Genomic DNA, 19,375 nt, shown 5'->3' with positions numbered 1-19,375 from the left:
AGAGCATGCAAAGGAAAGAGCTTCCATTAAACCGGGTTAGGAAACCTTCTCTCCCTCCCGAGTTGTCTCTTCTTACCCCAGATCCGCTGTGAGGAGCTCTGCCTTGCCGGGGACTCGGCGTTGTGTGGAGCAGCAAAAGTTGCAGGCGCTGCTCGGGGAGGAGGCAGGAGCTGGCAGAAGCGCTGGCACTCGGCTGCTTGCACTGAAGTGATGCCGGGAGAGCCCGGAGCTGCTCAGACAGGCGAGGCAAAAACACGGGGGAGGGGGAGTTAAAAAGTCTTAAATCCCTGACACTGCAAGAACCCTGATCCTATAGGATTGGGTCTCAAACGCCGGCACCCTGTGCAGCCGGATTTCCCAACAAGGTGGGGACTCAGACCTTTGGCTGCTGCCGGGGTTTCTCACCTGGCAATGTTGCTCTTCCAAGAGCAAAAACGAAAAGCAAACAGCAGACATCTGCAGGAGCCTCTCCAATGCACTCTGCTCCCAGCTGAGCTGCTCTCGGTTTGGGGAGCAGGCTGGAAGTCAGTCGGGAGTCAGCAGTGTGTGCTCCGGTGTGCGGTGCAGGGAATGCGCTCTTTAATCGCGCCACTGAGGACAGGGGGTGACAGAAAGGACGGGAAATCTCATCCTCCACGGCATTGCAAGAGGTCTTATCCACATCAAGAATTCAGACAGAAGCTGCAAGTATAAATAATAAATTTGAAAAAATAAAACAAACACCCCAAACAAAAAGCTCCCACATCCCCAAAGCGCTTGACATTTTTTTTCCTGTTACACAGAAGAGTGCAACACCTCATCCAAAGACCAGTCACTAACTTCAGTGAAACAACATCGGTTTAAACTGGCTCAGGCCTAGAAATGCTTTGTGCCCTGTGTAATTTAATTCCTGTCCCTTACTGGTTTGACAAAATGTGCAGTTCATCCCCAGCTATTCCACTGATTCAGGCCCTGGAGGCTGCAGCAGTGATGCTGTGCAGACCCTGCATTCCGGGGGGATTCAGCCCATTCCATGGCACAGCACAGAGACAACAGGCACCAGTCCATCTGCTCTTCCATGGAAGTGTCCACTTGACTTTGATCCTGGAATTACCAAGCACAGGCATTCCTGCTTCTCTTGTTCTGGTCTTCAGTGAGACTGAGGCAGGTGAAACCACTTTAAACTCAAGGTTATTGAAGGACATTTCCAGGGGCACAGAGCATTTAAAATATTTGGGTAAGAACTCTGCAACGTGCTCGCTCTGGAACCAACAGTTGTGAAGGGATAATTTTGAAACAAGTTAATTTTTCATCTACACACTCCAATCATCACAGCAAAACACCGAGTGCACCTCAGGGTCAATCTCAATTTATTACTGCCTTTTGCTACCCTCCTTGAAAGCTTTTAGATCAAGTTTTCAGATCTGCTGATTATCTGCATCTGAGAGAGTCCTGGCGCTGCCCTGGAGCCTTTTCTCCCCTTTCACCGTCATTGCTTTTCCATTTGGAGATTAGTTTTGTGACTGGACCACTTGCACCCATCAGCTGCACAGCCCAATGCACAGGATGCCCGTCCTCTGCCTGGGGAGATGGGGATTCAGGTCTGCACCCAGCCCTGCACTCATCCCCCTCTGCAGAGCTCTGGATCTGCTTTTATTTCTTTATACTTGTTGCTTAAGGTAACACTCTTAATAATCCTGGTTCTCCACCACCCCAGCAGAGCACTCTGGCTACTCAGCCTTGTGTTTCTGGTTCCTCGTGCCCTGCTAGCAGCCCTGCCCTGCTGCAGCTCCTGCATGGCAGCGAGCATTCCCAGCAGGACATTCCCAGCCCACCCCACCTGGAAGCGTGCTGGAACCCCCGAATGGCACAAGCATCTCACTGAAAGGTTACCTGGCTTTGCCAAGGCTTAGGAAGCACTGATTTAATGGAGTGATCCACAGCGTTTCAGGCCGTGGAGGCCAGGAAGCAGAGGCAGAGCTCATCTGCAGCAGGCAGGATGAGGAGCAGCAGCAGTGCAGAGCCCGGGCTGTGTGCAGGGTGCCAGGAATGCACTGCACAACACGCACCATCCCAAACTCTGCACCAATTCCCTGCTGCACCACAGCCATTTATAGTAACATGCTCATGCATTTTGGTGCATTTCACTTTGCTGGAGGAGAATGAGGATGTTACTACGAAGGATTTTGGTTTTAGGCTTTATCAGTGAGTCTAATCTTAATAGGACATAGAGATAAGAACAGAGGGATGTCTTCTCAACTTTGCCTTCCCATTCAGCTGTTAGATGCTCAGAGAAAACCTGACTTTCCACAGCTGCATTTGTGCTCTGGGTGCAGCAGGCTGGGCTGATCAGCCCTGTCATGCAGTGCAGCCCTGCTGTGCTGCAGTACAGGTCAGGGTAACCAGCACAACCATGCTCGTTATGAAGTCCAGAGGCTCAGGGTGTCATCCTTCACTAATCAATATTTATCTAAGAGATAGTAACTATTAAACTCCAATCAAGCACATTTGGGGAAGCTTCAGTTAACGATGACAGCATTTCCTCCATGCCTGTCTCGTGTCTGCCTCTTACGTCACAAACCAAGAAATGTAATTTCTGTCAGAAGCTTCAGTGGCAGCCAGGCAGCAACAGCAGGTGCCCACCTTGGGCTTCTCTCTGAAGAGAATGGACAGATTATGGTACAGAGCCAAAGCTGCTGGAGCTCTGAAGCAGTCTGGACCACACTGAGGGCAGTTCACCAGGATGGTTTTTCCTAAGCCCACAGGCAGAGGAGGCAGCCCCTCCAGCCGTGAGCCACCTTTGCTCCTTGAGCAGACAGATTTCAGCCCATATTTATGTCTACAACAACGGGAATCAGTCATTGCTTTGTGGCTGTTTTTTCTCAGCTGGGACAGGTACAAGTCACCCTTTTGGTTAATGCACCAGGAGCCCTCAGGAGGCACAGGAATGTCCTTGGCTCAGCAGAGCCTGACGTGCTCTGCCCCCATGCACAAGAGGAACCTCGTGTTTCCCCATTTTACAATGAAGAAACAGCACATTTAGCCTACAACCTCCATTTTCATCCTCATTTAGTCCAAGACCGAGGAGGAGACAGAAGGCAGCTTGTCCCAGTGCAGGAATACCTGGGGAAGATGCCAGCACTCAATCTTTAATCTGCTGATCGAGCCGATGAGAGCATCACTTCCTCAGAGCAGGAGGCAGAATGCAGGCACAGCTCACTCCATTGATCAGCTCTTGGTGAGGATGAGCTCTCCTGCTCCCCACCCCCAGCTCCTTTCCCCCTGCCCCTGCTTTTATGGAGTTTCCAGCAGCACCCTGGGTGCTGCAGGGTGCCCCAAGGCAGCCTCAGTGCAGCCCCAGTGCAGCCCCAGTACAGCTCCAGTACAGCCCCAGTGCAGCCCCAGCACAGCCCCAGTACAGCTCCAGTACAGCCCCAGTGCAGCCCCAGTACAGCCCCAGTGCAGCCCCAGTGCAGCCCCAGTGCAGCCCCAGCACAGCTCCAGTACAGCCCCAGTACAGCCCCAGTGCAGTACAGCCCCAGTACAGCCCCAGTGCAGCCCCAGTGCAGCCCCAGCATAGCTCCAGTACAGCCCCAGTGCAGCCCCAGTGCAGCCCCAGTACAGCCCCAGTGCAGTACAGCCCCAGTGCAGCCCCAGTACAGCCCCAGTGCAGCCCCAGTGCAGTACAGCCCCAGTACAGCCCCAGTGCAGCCCCAGTGCAGCCCCAGTGCAGCCCCAGCATAGCTCCAGTGCAGCCCCAGTGCAGCAGGGCTCCCCTGCTCCCAGGGACAGGGCTCTGCTGCAGGCACCGAGTGGTGTTTCAGTGCCATGAGCGGCTGGGGAGGCAGCAGAGAGGGGCTGGAAGGAGCAGAGAGGGGCTGGAAGGAGCAGCAGAGAGGGGCTGGAAGGAGCAGCAGAGAGGGGCTGGAAGGAGCAGCAGAGAGGGGCTGGAAGGAGCAGCAGAGAGAGAGGGGCTGGAAGGAGCAGAGAGGGGCTGGAAGGAACAGCACAGAGGGGCTGGAAGGAGCAGCAGAGAGGGGCTGGAAGGAGCAGCAGAGGGGCTGGAAGGAGCAGAGAGGGGCTGGAAGGAGCAGAGAGGGGCTGGAAGGAACAGCACAGAGGGGCTGGAAGGAGCAGCAGAGAGGGGCTGGAAGGAGCAGAGAGGGGCTGGAAGGAGCAGCAGAGAGGGGCTGGAAGGAGCAGCAGAGAGGGGCTGGAAGGAGCAGAGAGGGGCTGGAAGGAGCAGCAGAGAGGGGCTGGAAGGAGCAGCAGAGAGGGGCTGGAAGGAGCAGCAGAGACGGGCTGGAAGGAGCAGCAGAGAGGGGCTGGAAGGAGCAGAGAGGGGCTGGAAGGAGCAGAGAGGGGCTGGAAGGAGCAGCAGAGAGGGGCTGGAAGGAGCAGCAGAGAGGGGCTGGAAGGAGCAGCAGAGAGGGGCTGGAAGGAGCAGCAGAGAGGGGCTGGAAGGAGCAGCAGAGAGAGAGGGGCTGGAAGGAGCAGCAGTGCCATCCTCACCAGGGCAGATGTGCTCATCCTCGCTCCAGCTGCACACCCAGTGGCATTCTCTGGACAAGGGTTTTGTCATTTGAAAGCCACAGTCTAGAGGGGAAAGCCAACAAACAATAAAACAGGAGCTGTTAAGAGGCAGCATTACTCCAATGCCCTCTCACCTCGGAGTGTCTCAGCCGCTCTTTGATGCTGAGCTCTTGAAGAGCTGAGCTGGTGGGGCAGAGCACCAGGGCAGGGGGGTCTGGGGAATGCTGCTCCTGCTTGGAGCAGCTTTCCAGCCTCTAAACCTAGTCTGGATGCACAGAAGTGGCACTGGTCAATACCAAACAGGTCAAAGTATTTAAATCTGAACTTCTTCAACTGGACTGGAGATCCCTCTCTGTCAGGCCGAGCACAGCTAACCACAAACCCGCTCCAGAACTCATTCAGCAGGTAACTCCTTCACTTGCCCCAGCAGCCATAACAAAGCCCCTCTTACTCTCCCCCACACCACTTTGGGAGCTGCTGTTATCATTTCTGCAGTCTGGCTTTCAAGAAGCCACAAGACAGTCATTTTATTTCCTAGGAACCCCAGCTGCTGTCCAGCTGTTCTTTATTGCTCCACAGCAGAAGTTAACAGCCTCACCCCAAGCCATGTGAACTCGATAGGCTGGACCTGGAGAGCTTTGCTGGCAGCTCATCCCCCAGCACAGCCCCTGACCCAGCTCCAGCAGCTCTGCAGCACCTCACAGGCTCCCAGCACAACACAGAAGCATCCCCAGAAACTGCTCTGTCATTTACAGCCACATCTACAGCTCATTGGCAGCAAACGCCTTCGCAGAGGCTGATAAATTTGGCAGCTACCAGGCAAGTTTCCTCTAAGGTTACCTCACCAAAATCTTGTCCTGCTGAAGCTCCCCTTGCCTGTTCAGAGCAGTGCAATCCCCACCCCAGCTCAGTGTCACCTCTCCACACCTCGAGTCTGCTCTGGAGCTGCAACACCAAAGGGCAACAAAGCCCCACTGCAGCAAACTCCCTTTTTTACACTGTTCTCCCCACTCCTAAACAAAGGACTCCTTGCTGTGGGACAGATTTCCACTGCAATACCAAAACACAGCCTCTGGCCAGGGTTTAGAGAGGCTCTGAACTGGTAAACTGCTCTCTCCAGCTTAACGCTTCCTCCTCTGAAACACCACCCTTAAACACCACCCAGAACGGCTCTTTTTCCTATAGAGCTTTTTATTTGCTTGCAGAACATCTGTCTCCTTAATGTCCCTTTCCTTGCTAGCTGCCTTTTATTCCTCTCTTGCCATCACATGTCTCATCTGTCACGCTGGACCTTTTTCCCTTAAAGGCACACACAGCTGAGGAAGTCTGAAAAGGCTTTGACAAAAGCACAATCTGATCCAAACCATCATCCTCACAAAATCTTACTTGCCCCAAATTATGAGATGTTAGAGCTCCTTAATGAAACAGCTGGGATATTTTTAACGTGGTCAAAAAACCTATTTTATCTTCTGACCTTCAGCTCAGAAATAGCTGCACTATTTTTTTTTTTCAGTTTTCAAAAAAAATTACTGCATAAAGCGAACCACCCCTACAATTTCAGCCTCAATATTTAAAGTTTGGCATCACATAACTAGCTGAAAACATGGTCTCTAGACAGAAGATGTTAAACAACTGCTACTACTCTCAACTTGTAGCTCTGTCTATAATAACAACAAGCTTAAGTGACCAGGGCCTCAGCTGTTCATCTCATTCCATGTGCCAGAAATACGCAGCAGGGATATCTGCTCTTCAATGATTTCTGCTAAAGTAGGTGGCAAAGCCCCTTTTTCTTCCAGAGCAGAGCACAGATTGCAGCAGGGGACTCCTGGCCCAGGCTGCTGTACCCAAACAGAGCTGAGCTTTGCCACGGGCATTCACGGGTTAAACACGGGCTGTGGGACACAGCACTGAGCAGATCGGTGTGCAGAGGGGTGCTGTCACACCTGGAGGGGAAAAGGGGGTCCCCAGGTCTGGAGGGGCAAGGGGGTCCCCAGGCCTGGAGGGGAAAAGGGGGTCCCCAGGTCTAGAGGGGTAAAGGGGGGTCCCCCACACCTGGAGGGATAAAGGGGGTATCCCCAGGCCTGGAGGGGTAAAGGGGGGGTCCCCCACACCTGGAGGACCAAAGAGGGGGTCCCAGGCCTGGGCTGTCTGTCCAGCTGGCCATCCCAGATGAGTTCTTTCCCCTGGCCCAGTTCAGCAGCACCATTTGGGCCGTGCCTGTGCTGAATCCTGCCCGGGTTCCAGCAGCACCGTTTGGGCCGTGCCTGTGCTGAATCCTGCCCGGCTTTCAGCAGCACGGCCGGGTCACAAATCACGGTCAGGGCTCGCTGCTCAGTCCCTCTCCTCCCAAGTGCACATCCCTGCTCCTGCAGAGCATCCCCGGTGCTCCCCGGTGCCACCCTGCAGTGCCCCACGGGGACCCTCACACAGATCACTGGAAGTTACAGAATCCGGGAATTACACCGTGAATAAAATTCAAAGTTCTGTCACAGAAGCACAGAATGGTCTGGGATAGGAAGGACCTTGAAGATCACCTGGCTCCAAGCTCTGCTGTGGCAGGGACAGCTCCTCCAGAGCAGATCGCTCTCTCTGTGCCTGTGCCTCTCTCAAACACGAGGCAAGGCTCGCTGTTGGCATCATCTCCTCTCTTTTCCTCTCTCAGCTCCCAGCCAGAGCCGGAGGCTGCCCCAGCTCTGAGCCAGGTTCTGCCACCCTGGATCCTTCTCCCCACCTGAAATCAGGGCTGGTAAAGAATATCTGCTTGTATGAAATGATTGGAAAGCCTGGAGTGAGAAAGGCAGCAGGAAGGGCCGTGGGATGTGGCAGTCTCCATTCTGGAGTGCAGGTGCAGCTGTTTTACAGTGCGGGGCTGCTGTGCAGCTCCTGCTGCTGCCACACATCTGCAAAGACACCTGTCCTGCCTGCCTCTGATCCCTCCCAAAAACCCATGTGCCTGAAAGCACTGTCAGGCTGATCTGAGACCCACCCCAGGAGGTTCACGAGGTAATTCCTTTGTTTGGAAAACAGGGCTGGAGTTGTGGAGGCACATGTGAGGTTAGGAAGGGATGCCAGAGTCATTTCAGGACACAATGCAAGGGCTGTAGACAAATATACCTACACATATAGGTATAAAATTAGACCAGCCAGTCAGCTGGGGAAAGCAGATGCGTTTTCTTTTAGCACGAATCACAGGCTCAAGGACTGGTTTGGGTTGGAGGGGGACTTAAAGCTCATCTTGTTCCAACCCACCCCTTCCACTCGGCCGGGTTGTTCGTGCCAACATCAAACACGGCCTTGAAGGTAACCTCAGCCCTCGTTTCGGTCAAGCTTTGCTGTAATGGTGCGTTCCGAACATTTCCAGCGCAAATTCCCGAGAGGAGAGGGCACCGCACACCCATCCTGCTGCATCCCCAGGCGTGCTAAGGGTGCGAGCGCAGGCTCCAGGCGCATTCCCGGTGTCCAGGCGCATTCCCGGTGTCCAGGCGCATTCCCAGCGCCGGTGCTGGGCGGGGTCCGGGCGGGGTCCGGCGGGGTCCGTGTCCCCCCGGGGTGATTCCGTGTCCCCGTGTCCCCAGAGCCCCTGAGCCCGGCTGATGTTTTCCTCCCTCCCGAGCGGCGGCGCCGGGCGCGAGCCGCCGCCAACCATAGAGTCTGTGCGGGACGGGCGGGACGGGCGGCGCGGGCGGGGCGCTGTGTCGGGCCCGCCGGCGCCGGCGCCGAGCGGTGGGCGGGAGGTGAGCGGGGGGCGGCGGGGCCGGGCCGGGCCGGGGCTGCTCGGACCGGGAGGGGAGCCGGGGGTCAGCAGGGGTCAGCCCGGGCCCGGGGGTCAGCTCGGACCGGGGAGGGGTCAGCTGGGACCGGGAGGGATCGGCTGGGACCGGGAGGGATCGGCTCGGACCGTGAGGGGAGCTGGGGTCAGCCCGGGCCAGGAGGGGTCAGCTCGGACCGTGAGGGGAGCCGAGGGTCAGCCCGGACCGGGAGGGATCAGCTCGGACCGGGAAGGATCAGCTCGGACCGGGAGGGATCAGCTCGGACCGGGAAGGATCAGCTCGGACCGGGAGGGGAGCCGGGGTCAGCCCGGACCGGGAAGGATCAGCTGGGACCGGGAGGGGAGCCGGGGTCAGCCCGGACCGGGAAGGATCAGCTGGGACCGTGAGGGGAGCCGGGGTCAGTTCGGGCTCCGCTCTGCGCTGCCCTGCGCCACCGCGCTCCGGCCTCCCCGCTCCGGCACCGCGTGGGCGGCCGGGGCTCCGCGCGTGGCCGCGGGAGGGACGGGGAAGGGAGAGACGGGGGATGATGGAGGGACGGGGGAATGGGGGAATGGAGGAAAGGAAGGACGGGGGATGATGGAGGGACGGGATGATGGAGGGACGATGTTTCCCGGCCCCCGGCGAGGGGGACGCACGGCCAGAGGTGTTCGGGGCGGCGGGAGCGCGGTGCAGCCCCGGCCCGGCCCCGCTGCCCTCTCAGCCCGCGGGGTCCGCAGCCGCCGCAGCCCGGCCCGGCCTTGCCGGGGCCGGGGGAGCTCCAGCGCCGGGGGCCGGTCCCGCTCGGTGCCCGGGGGCTGCGACAGCCGCTGTCACCCGTGAGCTCATCCCTGTCCCAGGTGGGATCATCCCCCACAGGATTCTGTGCGCTGCCCACGCACTCGGGTGGTTTTCTCACGGTCCCCCTGTCCTGCTTTTCCAGGGATTTGGGAGCGGCTGCTGTCACGATGCTGGGGCCAGAGCACACGGAGTGAGGCTGAGTCAGAGCCAGAAGGGCCAAACACGAATTCACGTGCCTCTCAGCTTGTTTTTAATGTGAGTCTCCTCATTAAACATTGAACTTTTCCAGAAGCTGATGGTGAGCTCATTCCTGCCCTGATGTTTACAAGTACAGAAGAGCAGTAGGGTTTCCCCAATTCTCAGAGAATCTCAGAGCCCTTTCCTTCGAGTGTTACCTGTGCAGAGCCCTGTGGGAACCCCAGGCCATGCTGCATTTATCACAGAATCATAGAGTATCCTCAGCTGGAAGGGCCCCACAAGGATCATCAAAGTCCAGCTCTTTTTGCTGTGCATCTGGTAATTAATTTTCAGCGGGAATACAACGGTAACAAAAAATACCTTTTGCATTTTTTCCATAAAGACCTGAAATGAGCTCCTGTGGAACAGGAGCTCCAGTGGCTCTGCGAGGGAATGCACAGCCTGACTGCTGGGCCATGCTCTTACGTGTTTCATGTGGATCGGGCCCAGGAGTCTTTTCCTGAAGCCTGACTGAGGAACTTTGTTCTGGCTGGCTGGGGGATTTTTGGAGTATTATTTTTTAATGTGAGCACTGTTGATTAGCTGATATGAAAGCAGTAAGCAAACACTGCTGGGTTTACTGAGCTTATTCTGTGCAGTGTAGCTCAATATTTTGCAATTGGGAGGGTTGTGAAACTGGCTTTCCGTTGGTTTGGGAATACACATGACTGTGGCTGAATCTGCCAGGAAGTTCCCTGGCTAATTCCCTCTTTTCCATGGCTCTGGAGCAGCCTGGCCCACCCAGACCCTTCCCATTCCTCACTGGCCACTTGCTCCTGGGCTGCAGCACAGCAGGGGCAATGTGTCAGTGCCTCTGGTTCCTGGAACAAAGGTTGCTTGAGAAGTGTAAATACCCTTTTATTGCACTGAAAAACTTCGTCATCTGCCTTATAACCCCACAGCAGGGGAAGGGAAACCAGATAATCATTTATTCTGCAGGCTCTTTGCAACTGCCAGTGCTGCTGGCTGGAGTCCTTCAGTGAGTCCAAGGAGCTCAGACTGTGAGGAAAGAAGGGAGGGAAGGGAGACAGCCACAACAGAGAGCTGGGGAGAGGAGTTAAACTTGCAGACTACATTACAGCTTGTTTGGGAGCAGGAATTACCACACATGCCTGTGTTTTATCTGTTCACAAACAGCAGCCAAAGGCTTCAGCACAGCCACTGGGGCAGGACTGCAAACAGGATGTGCTGGGACATTGCTGGCTCAGGCACTTTCGTTTTTTTCTCTGTTGTAATTGGGTCTTTCCTCTGGTTTTCCAGGAAGGGAACAACCTTCTTTATCTGTCCTGCACGCCTGAGCACTGATCAGAGTCACAGGAGGAGAGAGATCTGCACTGGGAGAGGCTGTGCAGGAGAAAAATTCCCAGCTGCTTTTGCCACCGTGGTCTCTAAAGCTCCTGTGTTACAGGTGAGTCTGCTGGAGAGATTTCTACGGAGCAGTTCAAGCTGCAGACAGGGAGAGATATCCAGATGTTCCTTGTAATTATTCAGTTATAATAATTTATTGACCAGAGCTCAAAGTTTTTAAAGTGAATAACATTGTGTGCTGTGAAGGCTCAACTAAACACAGCTTCAGAAAATGAAATTAAAGGAAGGAGATGGCCAGTGTGAGAGCTGCTGAAATAATACCTGATGTAACAAGAGCAGCACAGTGGTTTAGTCACCCATACAGGAGTGACTAAACCTCTCTTCAGTGACTTTACATCTCTTGAGATGCAAAGTCATTGCTGTGTTTCTCAGTGGAAGTGCTAAATCTGTCTTTTTTCTTAAAAACAGCTTTATTTTGAATAAATAAGTGTGAGCAAAGGGACTTCTTGGCCTGGCTGCAGTGATTTGAGTGAGCACTGGGTGGAGAAGGCCAGAATAGGATCTACCCTTCAGTGGCAGAGGTTGCAGGAGGCAGAACACAAACCCCAGGCTGTCACCTGGCCACAGGCACAGCCACCATGAGGCAGTGGCTAGACTGGCTCACATCAGTCTGAGGACTAAACTTCTTCAGAGCTGTTTTGTCACACCAGTCTCCCAGCAGCCATTAGAACCCAGTTCAGTGGTGGTGCACAGGAGCCATTAAGTGAAAGAAGAGCCTGGGTCTGCCAGTGGTCATGTTTGTTCCTGAGCTGCTCTGACAATATTGACATGAAGCCATGCCAAGACAGCCCAGCACTGTTTGAGCAAAGTCCCAAACAGGGCGTTGGAAGCAGGATTCAGTGTGCAGGCACGTGTGTTCCTTTGTGGCCAGCTCTGAGATTTGGATGAAAATGGGTTTCAGGTTCCCTGTGCAAAGGCACTGACACCCCCTCAGCTGTGGGAACAGTGCACGTGCTGCCCAAAGACCTTCAGCACACACTGCCTTCCACTTCTGGTGTGCACAAGGAGGCTGCAGGTTTGTCAAGGACCCAAATTACTGCCTTGATTCGGATCATGGAGGGGAGGAGAGGCTGTTGAGTGGAGGGTTCAGGCAGAAGCCCTTGGCTCTTCTGGGGAAAGCAGGTACCTTGTATTGTGTTTTGCAGTGCCACAACATGGATTGATTTGGGGTTTTATTCCTGACCTCTAGTGTTCGTGGCTCTGCCTCTTCTCCCCTGGAAGATGCTGGGAAGGATCCTGTGCACGGTGTTGTTCGTGGGAGCCTTCCCATCCCCAGCTGGAGCATCCCAGGGCCACGTCTCTGTGGTCCTGCTGGGAGCCACAGGTGATTTGGCCAAGAAGTATTTGTGGCAGGGTCTATTCCAGCTCTACATGGACCAAGTGAGCAGTGGCCACAGCTTCACATTCCACGGGGCTGCCCTGTCAGCTCTGGAACCAGGGCAGAGGCTGATGTTTGATGTGCTGAAGAAGCTGTCCTGTCCCCCCGACGAGGCTCCCAACAGGTGTGCAGTGCTCAAGGACCAGTTCCTGAAGCTGAGCCAGTACCACCAGCTAAAGACAGCTGAGAACTACACAGCTCTGAGCAGAGAGATCGAGACCCTGCTGCACCAGGAGGGGCTGAAGGAGGCTGGGAGGATCTTCTACTTCTCGGTGCCACCGTTTGCCTACACGGAGATCGCCCGGCACATCAACAGCAGCTGCCGCCCCCCTGCCGGAGCCTGGCTGCGCGTGGTGCTGGAGAAGCCCTTTGGCCACGACCTGGAGTCGGCCCAGCAGCTGGCTGCAGAGCTGGCAGGCTTCTTCAGGGAGGAGGAGATGTACAGGGTGGACCATTATCTGGGCAAGCAGGTGAGCAGTGCACAGCCCCTGCCAGGCTGAGGGGCTCTGTGCCTGGGAGACTCTTGGTGGTCAGTTCTGTATCTGATGAGAGCATTGTTCCCCTCCCAAATCCATGCAGAGCCTCTCATTGTGATCCAGAGCCTCCATTTTCTCCTGGAATCCTGTCCTGTTTCTCTGTCCTGTGCTGCTGTCCATCCTCTGGGAGAGCAGAGGGACCATGCAGACCAGAGCAGGGCTTCCTCCTGTTGGAGCGCTGAGAGTCCCTTCTGCAGAGCAGGGCTGGGCTGTAGGGCTGGGCTCTGCGTGCCTGGAGCAGAGCTGCAGAACTCCTCTGGCCTCCTCCCCAAGGTCAGGGCTTTGGTTTCGCTGAGTAAGCAGCACCTGTCCTCCCCCAGCTCCACATCTCATTACACACAGGCCTCTCTGCTTAGCCATGGCTTCTGGAAGCACTCCTTCATTTGATATGATAAGGAGCTGATGGGATGTTAGTTCTGTGGGATGCTTAGGGGAAGGTTTCTTGCTGCCCTGTGCTGCACTCTGGGCTGGAAGGGGATGTTAGTTCTGTGGGATGCTTAGGGGAAGGTTTCTTGCTGCCCTGTGCTGCACTCTGGGCTGGAAGGATTGTCTGCTGCAGGTACAGCTCAAGATGTGGAGCTGCACTGTCCCAGAGGAAATGTGTTCAAGGACATCCCATCCTTCTTTCTCAGGAATGTGATGCCACACTTTAAAAGCAGCCTGTTCCAGCCATGGCAATGTGGCCGGCTCAGCATCTCTACTAAGAGCGGGGATTTCTTCTGTTTTGTTTTTGGGGGTTTGTCTCCCCAAAAGAACAGATGGCTGTAGTGATGTAAGCATCAGAACTGATGTATTTCAGCACTTTAGAACCTTATATTAGTCCCAGGATGGTCTGACTCAGCCCTTTGTCCTCTGACATATAAATTGAGTGCTCTGCAGTTTGTAGTTCAGCCTTTTCACATGAAACCTCAAAATGCCTCGAAAAGACCTTTAATGTCTGCCCTGGACAGTCACTGGTGACCCTACTGTGCATCCCTGCAGGCTGTCCTGCTGCTTTCCTCTTCTCTGACCCACTCTGCTGGATGGGGCACTGAGGCAGAGGCACTGTGGGAATCCACTGAGCTTTTATTGGGTCTTTGAATTTTTCCCTTCACAGGCTGTGGCCCATATCCTGCCTTTTCGGGATCAGAACCGACAGTTTCTGGACCCGATTTGGAACCGACATCATGTGGAAAGAGTGGAGGTTGTCTTGAAGGAGACTGTGGATGCCAAAGGTTGGTGAGGCGAGTGTGCAGGGTGAGTGAGTGAGAGCTGGCAGGTTCATTAATAACGGGGAGGTGGCCCTTGAGGTGGGGCTGGTACTGAAGTGAAAAGGAACAGGTGAATGGTGTGTTGCTCCCTGCAAACAGAGGGACTGTCCTACACATCCTGTGCTGGAAACTGACTCACTTCCAGTGCTTCTGCCTCTAAGAAAAAAATCCATTTGCAATTCATCTGGGAGCAGGAGCAGAACCCCCACCTTCTGCTGCAGAGCTCTGGGGGCATTGCTGACCTTTCTATTCCAATTCTTAGTAAACAGCACTAGATTTGGATGCAGTCTAAGGCCACTTCAGCTCAGTGCAGCAGTGATGTGCTTGTTGTACCAACCCTTTTGAGCTGCTGTCCTGTCAGACACCAGGCTCACCCCGAGTGTGCCTTTGTGCTGTTCTTTGGGAGCTGCTGTGCATCCTGCCTGGATGTTTCTGGCCCCTGGGTCAGTCTGGCTTTCTCTGCCTGGTTCTTTCCCCGCCTCTCTGTAGTAGGAAGAGCACTGCAGAGGGACAGTCCCAGCCCAGAGTGGCAGCGTGGGTCTCCTGCTGAAGGACACGGCTGCACTGCCTCCCTGCAATGCTGCAGCATCCCCTCTGCAGTGCTCAGCACAAAGCTCCTGGGCGGGGCTGCCACCCGCAGCACTGCTGGGCACGGCAGGTGCCCTGGCTCCTGCACCATCTGGATTGCTTCCCCACTCACTTTACCTCTGCCTCCCTCCCTCAGCCACCACAGACTCAGTTCATGCAGTTTTATCAGACTTGGAGTGGCAATCTTTGGTTTGGCAGCCCAGAGCTCACCTGAGCCTCTTTGTGGGAGAGGGATGCACTGCAGAGAGATCCAGGGAGAACGGCACTGTCTGCACACAGCCCCAGCCTCTCCCTGTGCCCTCTCCTCTCTGAACAACTTTGTAATTCATCATTTGGTGTCTTTTTTGCCCTGTGCAGCTTCAGCTGGCAGCCTGGCTCCCAGCAAGTCTGCAGCACTGATTCCATTACTGCGTGTGCCTTTGGATTAGAGCGGGGGACATAAATTCTCAGTCAGTAGGGGAAGCCTGTGGTGATGATGCAGCTGCTGCTGGTGGCACACAGCCTTGAGGCACTCCACAAGTGCACTGGCCTTCTCCCACTGCTCCCACCTGCATGGGAAGCCAAGCAGGGAAAGGGGAGCGTGGCTCTGTGCATGAAGTTTTGTCTCCCAAGGGCATGGCTCAGCCAGAGCCTTCTGAGGACAGGAAAACCATCTAGTCCTGCTACAGCAGTGACAACTTTCACTAGGACAGGTTGTCCAAAGCTCTGTCCAACCAGGCCTTGAACACATCCAGAGACAGGACATCCACAGCTTCCCTAAGCTTGATTGCTTCAGGTTAATTGCTGGGTGAGGAGGAGAGGAGCTTGGAGCTTTGCTCTCCCTGGCACCCACACTGTGGTGCAGAGGAGGGAACTGCTCACCTGAGCAGCTTTTTGCCTCCTCGCTGTGCCCAGGCCGCACCAGCTTCTACGAGCAGTACGGGGTGATCCGGGACGTGCTGCAGAACCACCTCACCGAGGCCCTCATGTTCCTCATCATGGAGCTCCCTGCCAACGTCAGCAGTGCCCAGGACGTGGTGCAGCACAAGCTGCAGGCGTTGCAGTCCCTGTGGGGCCTGGAGAGGAGCAGTGCCGTGCTGGGGCAGTACCAGGCCTACAACAGCCAGGTGCAGGAGGAGCTGCAGGAGGCACAGGGCTACGTCAGCACCACACCAACCTTTGCAGGTGAGAGTTTGGGTTGGGCCCTGGCGAGGGGAGCAGTCAGAGCTGAGGGGAGCAGGAGATGTGAACCCTTGCATGCAGTACCAGCTCCTTGGCTCTAGAGCTCACTGCTGACTCAGGGATGTGTCCAGGCATTCACTGACGTGGGAGCTGGGAGCTGGACAAGAGAACGCTCTTGTTGTGGCAGTTAACCAAGGATCCAGGGAATGGGAAGAGGAAGAGCTAAGGCCCATTCTTACAAAATCTCTGCACTGTTTTTAGAAGTGGCCTGTAAACTCTTTTGCCTTTTCATAAAGTCGAGTTGCTCTCTGCAGCTGAGGGGTAAAGCTTTGTTCTCTGTGATGAGTGAACCACAAGGCCATCCCTAGCCATGCTGTGAACATGAAGAGAATTGTCTAAATGATGTTCGTGCTCAGAAACTGGTTTCCTGCAAGATGAAAGGAGGCTGAACAAGTGGGATGGCTGGGAGGGACCACAGCAGGGGAGCTGGAGAGAGTGAGGATCGCAGAATGATCTGGGTGGGAAGGAACTGTAGAGATCATCGAGTCCTGGGTGGGCAGTGAAGTCCTGGAAGGGCTGAATGTGGAGCTAAAGACGCAGTGGCTACCAGAGGAGCTGAGGAGGGAGAGCAGTGGGCAGGTGAAGGAGGTGCCCTGGAGTGCTTGCAGTTGAGCTGTGGGTGGGGTCTGTCGTTGCAGGTGTGCTGATCCACAGCAACAGCCTGCGCTGGGAAGGGGTCCCGCTCCTCCTCACCTCCGGGAAGGCTCTGGACGAGCGGGTGGGTTACGCCCGTGTCCTCTTCAAGAACAGGGCCTACTGCACTCAGAGTGGCACCCTGAGGGACGCAGGGCACAGCCAGTGCAAACCCAAGCAGATCATCTTCTACTTTGGGCACGGTGCACTCAACAGCCCTGCAGTGCTGGTGAGCAGGAACCTCTTCCAGCCTGTCATGCCCAAACACAGCTGGAAAGAAGCAGAGGCTCGGTCAGACCTGCACATCTTTGGGCAGCCGCTGTCTGATTTCTACACCTACAGCCCTGTGAAAGAGAGAGATGCGTATTCTGTCCTCATCTCCAGCATCTACCACGGCAGGAAGGATTTCTTCATCACCACAGAGAACCTGCTGGCCTCCTGGGCCTTCTGGACACCTCTGCTGGACAGCACCTCCCGCCAGCCCCCGCGCCTCTACCCCGGGGGCGTGGAGAACCAGCACCTGCTGGACTTTGAAATGGTGGGTGGGGGAGTGGCGTTCACCCTGGCAGAGCCAGCGCAGCTGCTGACCCCCAGCAGGCAGATGCCAAGTGATTTCAGGGCGATCCAGCCCAAATTCCGGCACAGTCCCCTGGTGTCGGCGTGGGCCGAGGAGCTGATTTCCCGGCTGGCGTCCGACATGGAGGAGGCAGCGCTGAGGAGCGTGGCTCGCCGGGGGCAGTTCCACCTGGCCCTGTCGGGCGGCTCCAGCCCCACGGGGCTGTTCCAGCGCCTGGCCAGGCACCACTTGGGCTTCCCCTGGCGGCACACCCACGTGTGGCTGGTGGACGAGCGCTGCGTGCCCCTGACCGACGGCGAGTCCAACTTCCTGGGGCTGCACAGGCACCTCCTGCAGCACGTCAGGCTGCCCTACTTCAACATCCACCCCATGCCCGTGCACCTCAACCGGCGCCTCTGCGTGGAGGAGGACGGCGGCGCCCAGCTCTACGCCAAGGACATCGTGGCCCTGGTGGCCAACGCCAGCTTCGACCTGGTGCTGCTGGGGGTGGGCACGGACGGGCACACGGCCTCGCTCTTCCCCCGCTCCGAAAACGGCCTGGAAGGGGCTCCCACCGTGGTGCTGACTGAGAGCCCTGTCAAGCCTCACCAGAGGATGAGCCTCAGCCTGCCCCTCATCAACAGGGCCAGGCAGGTGTTTGTCCTGGTTCTGGGCAAGGGCAAGCACGACATCACCACCCTGCTCAGCAGAGTGGGCCACGAGCCCAGGAAGTGGCCGATCTCGGGTGTCAGCCCCAGCTCTGGCCAGCTGGTGTGGTACATGGATTATGAAGCTCTGCTGGGCTGATGCAGTGTCCCTCCTCCCTTGTCTGCGTGGCCTTTACAGCCCGGATTTTCCTGCACCATGTCCGTGTTCCTCTGTTGCCGGCAGCAGCTTCATCCCTGGCACCTCCAGCCCTCTGGGAGATCCGTGGCCTGCGGCTCCTCTGACATTTGAGCCTGGAGAGAGCTGGGCTCGGTGTCCAGAGCTCAGGAGGAGCCAAGAGCCCAGGGCAGCATTTCTGGCTCTGCTCTGGCTTCTGACTGACACTTTGGACAAGTGACCTCACCTTGAAGTGCCTCAGTTTCCCTGTCAGGCCTTTGTGCTTATTGGCATGTAACTACCTCAGGGGCACTACGGGAGACTCCTTAAATCAACTGCCTGCCAAATTCTTTTAAATTGTATGGAATTCTCAGGCTAAAAGACAATAAGAGCACGTTCATCCCCTGCCCTGCTCAGTGTGGCTGGGCCAGGGCTGTTCTCAGTGCAGTGATGGTTGTGTGCGCAGGGATGTGCAGAGGAGTGGGGCAGCTCAGAGCTGTCGTTTCCCAGCACTGCAATAATTATTGAGGGAAAAGCTTGGTGCTCACAGGAATTGTTGGGTTTAGCTAGCAGAGAAACCTTTCCTTTTTAAACAAAAAAGTCCATGTTAACTTCATTCCAGTTCTTTTGTATTTGGTTTGAGGGAACAAGTTTTAGTGAAAAGCTGACCTATGAGAGAGTAACTATATTGTTATGAATAATGGGGTTTATTCCTGTCTGACAGGTGACTGTGGCATTGGAGTTTGCTTATTTTTGCACTCTTGCTTGGTAATATGTGGCTGGCACCTCTTGAAATAAATAGAGGTTTATTTGCACTTTTAAATAAGCACATGGGTTTTTTCCCAGGGAACTACTGTTCTTTGCAGCAGAAAACAGGGTTTATTTGTAAAGTGTCTATCTAGTGGGTCACCCCAAAATTTATCCTAGGTTTTATTAAAATCCATTTAAAGTTTCCACATGTTTTGTTTTGGTGGATGGAGCTGTCTGGGTTGTTTGGGAGATTTGTATTTTTTTTTTCACACAGACAATTCCTGTTAAACTCTTCAATACTTAGCATTTGGTAAATGAAAACCAAATCTTTTTGAATATACAAGATTTATAACTGGAGAGACTGGATGGGAAGAGGGGTTAAAGGAGCAACAAATCCGATGAGGAGGAATGGTAGCAATCCACTGGGCTGCAGGCCAAGGAAGCAGGGCTATTTTTATTTTGTGAGAGTTATTAATAGAAGGTGTGCACCTACTTGAGAGCTTGTATTAACCTTTCTTTGCAAAGGCAGCTCCATGGAGTAACTTCTTACAGTCTGTTTCTCCCAAAAGTGATTATTGATACCAATTTTTATTAATTTTCTTCATGTCAGATGCATTCCTACAATTCAATGGTGTGATTATTTATATGTTTTACAGAAAACTAACACTGGAAATAACTAATTTTTCACTTCAACTTTTATAAATGAAATTGTAAAATCTTTTTTTTTTCCCATGAGTAAAGTTTCATGATTCCCTTCATGTTGTTTAATGAATGAAAAATTATATTTATAAAAAATAGTTTTTAATGAGAAGTGTCTTTGAGTTTCTTCAGAGATGGGTGGTCTTTCCCTGTCCTCCTGGTGAGTGAAGTTCTGGGTTTCAGTTATTGCAAAGTGGACACTGTGGCTGCAGTATTAAATGTTCACTCTGACTCTTGATTGGTTTTTGGTGTCTCATCCAGACAAGGCCAGGACTTCA

The 19,375-nt window shown here is 54.7% G+C and overlaps 1 protein-coding gene and 1 long non-coding RNA gene across 2 annotated transcripts; one reads left to right on the top strand and one right to left on the bottom strand.

Moving 5' to 3' along the window:
* Positions 1-4,576, bottom strand: LOC131587488 (uncharacterized). The gene is made up of 3 exons (XR_009279363.1): positions 4,492-4,576; positions 406-681; positions 1-229 (listed from the first exon to the last, which is right to left on the bottom strand). It is a non-coding gene; the product is annotated as an uncharacterized LOC131587488 (long non-coding RNA).
* A 4,285-nt stretch (positions 4,577-8,861) lies between these two features.
* On the top strand, positions 8,862-19,161 carry H6PD (hexose-6-phosphate dehydrogenase/glucose 1-dehydrogenase). Its single transcript, XM_058855292.1, has 7 exons — positions 8,862-9,118; positions 9,202-9,314; positions 10,557-10,704; positions 11,854-12,512; positions 13,675-13,792; positions 15,311-15,580; positions 16,276-19,161. Exons 4-7 carry the CDS (start codon positions 11,886-11,888, stop codon positions 17,631-17,633), a joined length of 2,373 nt encoding a protein of 790 aa, XP_058711275.1. The 5' UTR covers positions 8,862-9,118; positions 9,202-9,314; positions 10,557-10,704; positions 11,854-11,885; the 3' UTR covers positions 17,634-19,161.
* The last annotated feature ends 214 nt before the right edge of the window (positions 19,162-19,375 follow it).

This window comes from Poecile atricapillus, chromosome 22 (assembly GCF_030490865.1).
Source record: "Poecile atricapillus isolate bPoeAtr1 chromosome 22, bPoeAtr1.hap1, whole genome shotgun sequence".
Lineage (NCBI taxonomy): Eukaryota > Metazoa > Chordata > Aves > Passeriformes > Paridae > Poecile > Poecile atricapillus.
Note: the sequence above shows the minus strand (reverse complement) of the source record. Positions and strands in the feature narration are given on the sequence as shown.

Excerpts from the sequence above, each read along its gene's own strand:
- H6PD (XM_058855292.1), top strand. The coding sequence starts at position 11,886 with ATGCTGGGAAGGATCCTGTGCACGGTGTTGTTCGTGGGAGCCTTCCCA. Across the intron at positions 12,513-13,674 it reads ACCATTATCTGGGCAAGCAG|GCTGTGGCCCATATCCTGCC; the intron begins GTGAGCAGTGCA and ends TTCCCTTCACAG. Across the intron at positions 13,793-15,310 it reads GGAGACTGTGGATGCCAAAG|GCCGCACCAGCTTCTACGAG; the intron begins GTTGGTGAGGCG and ends CGCTGTGCCCAG.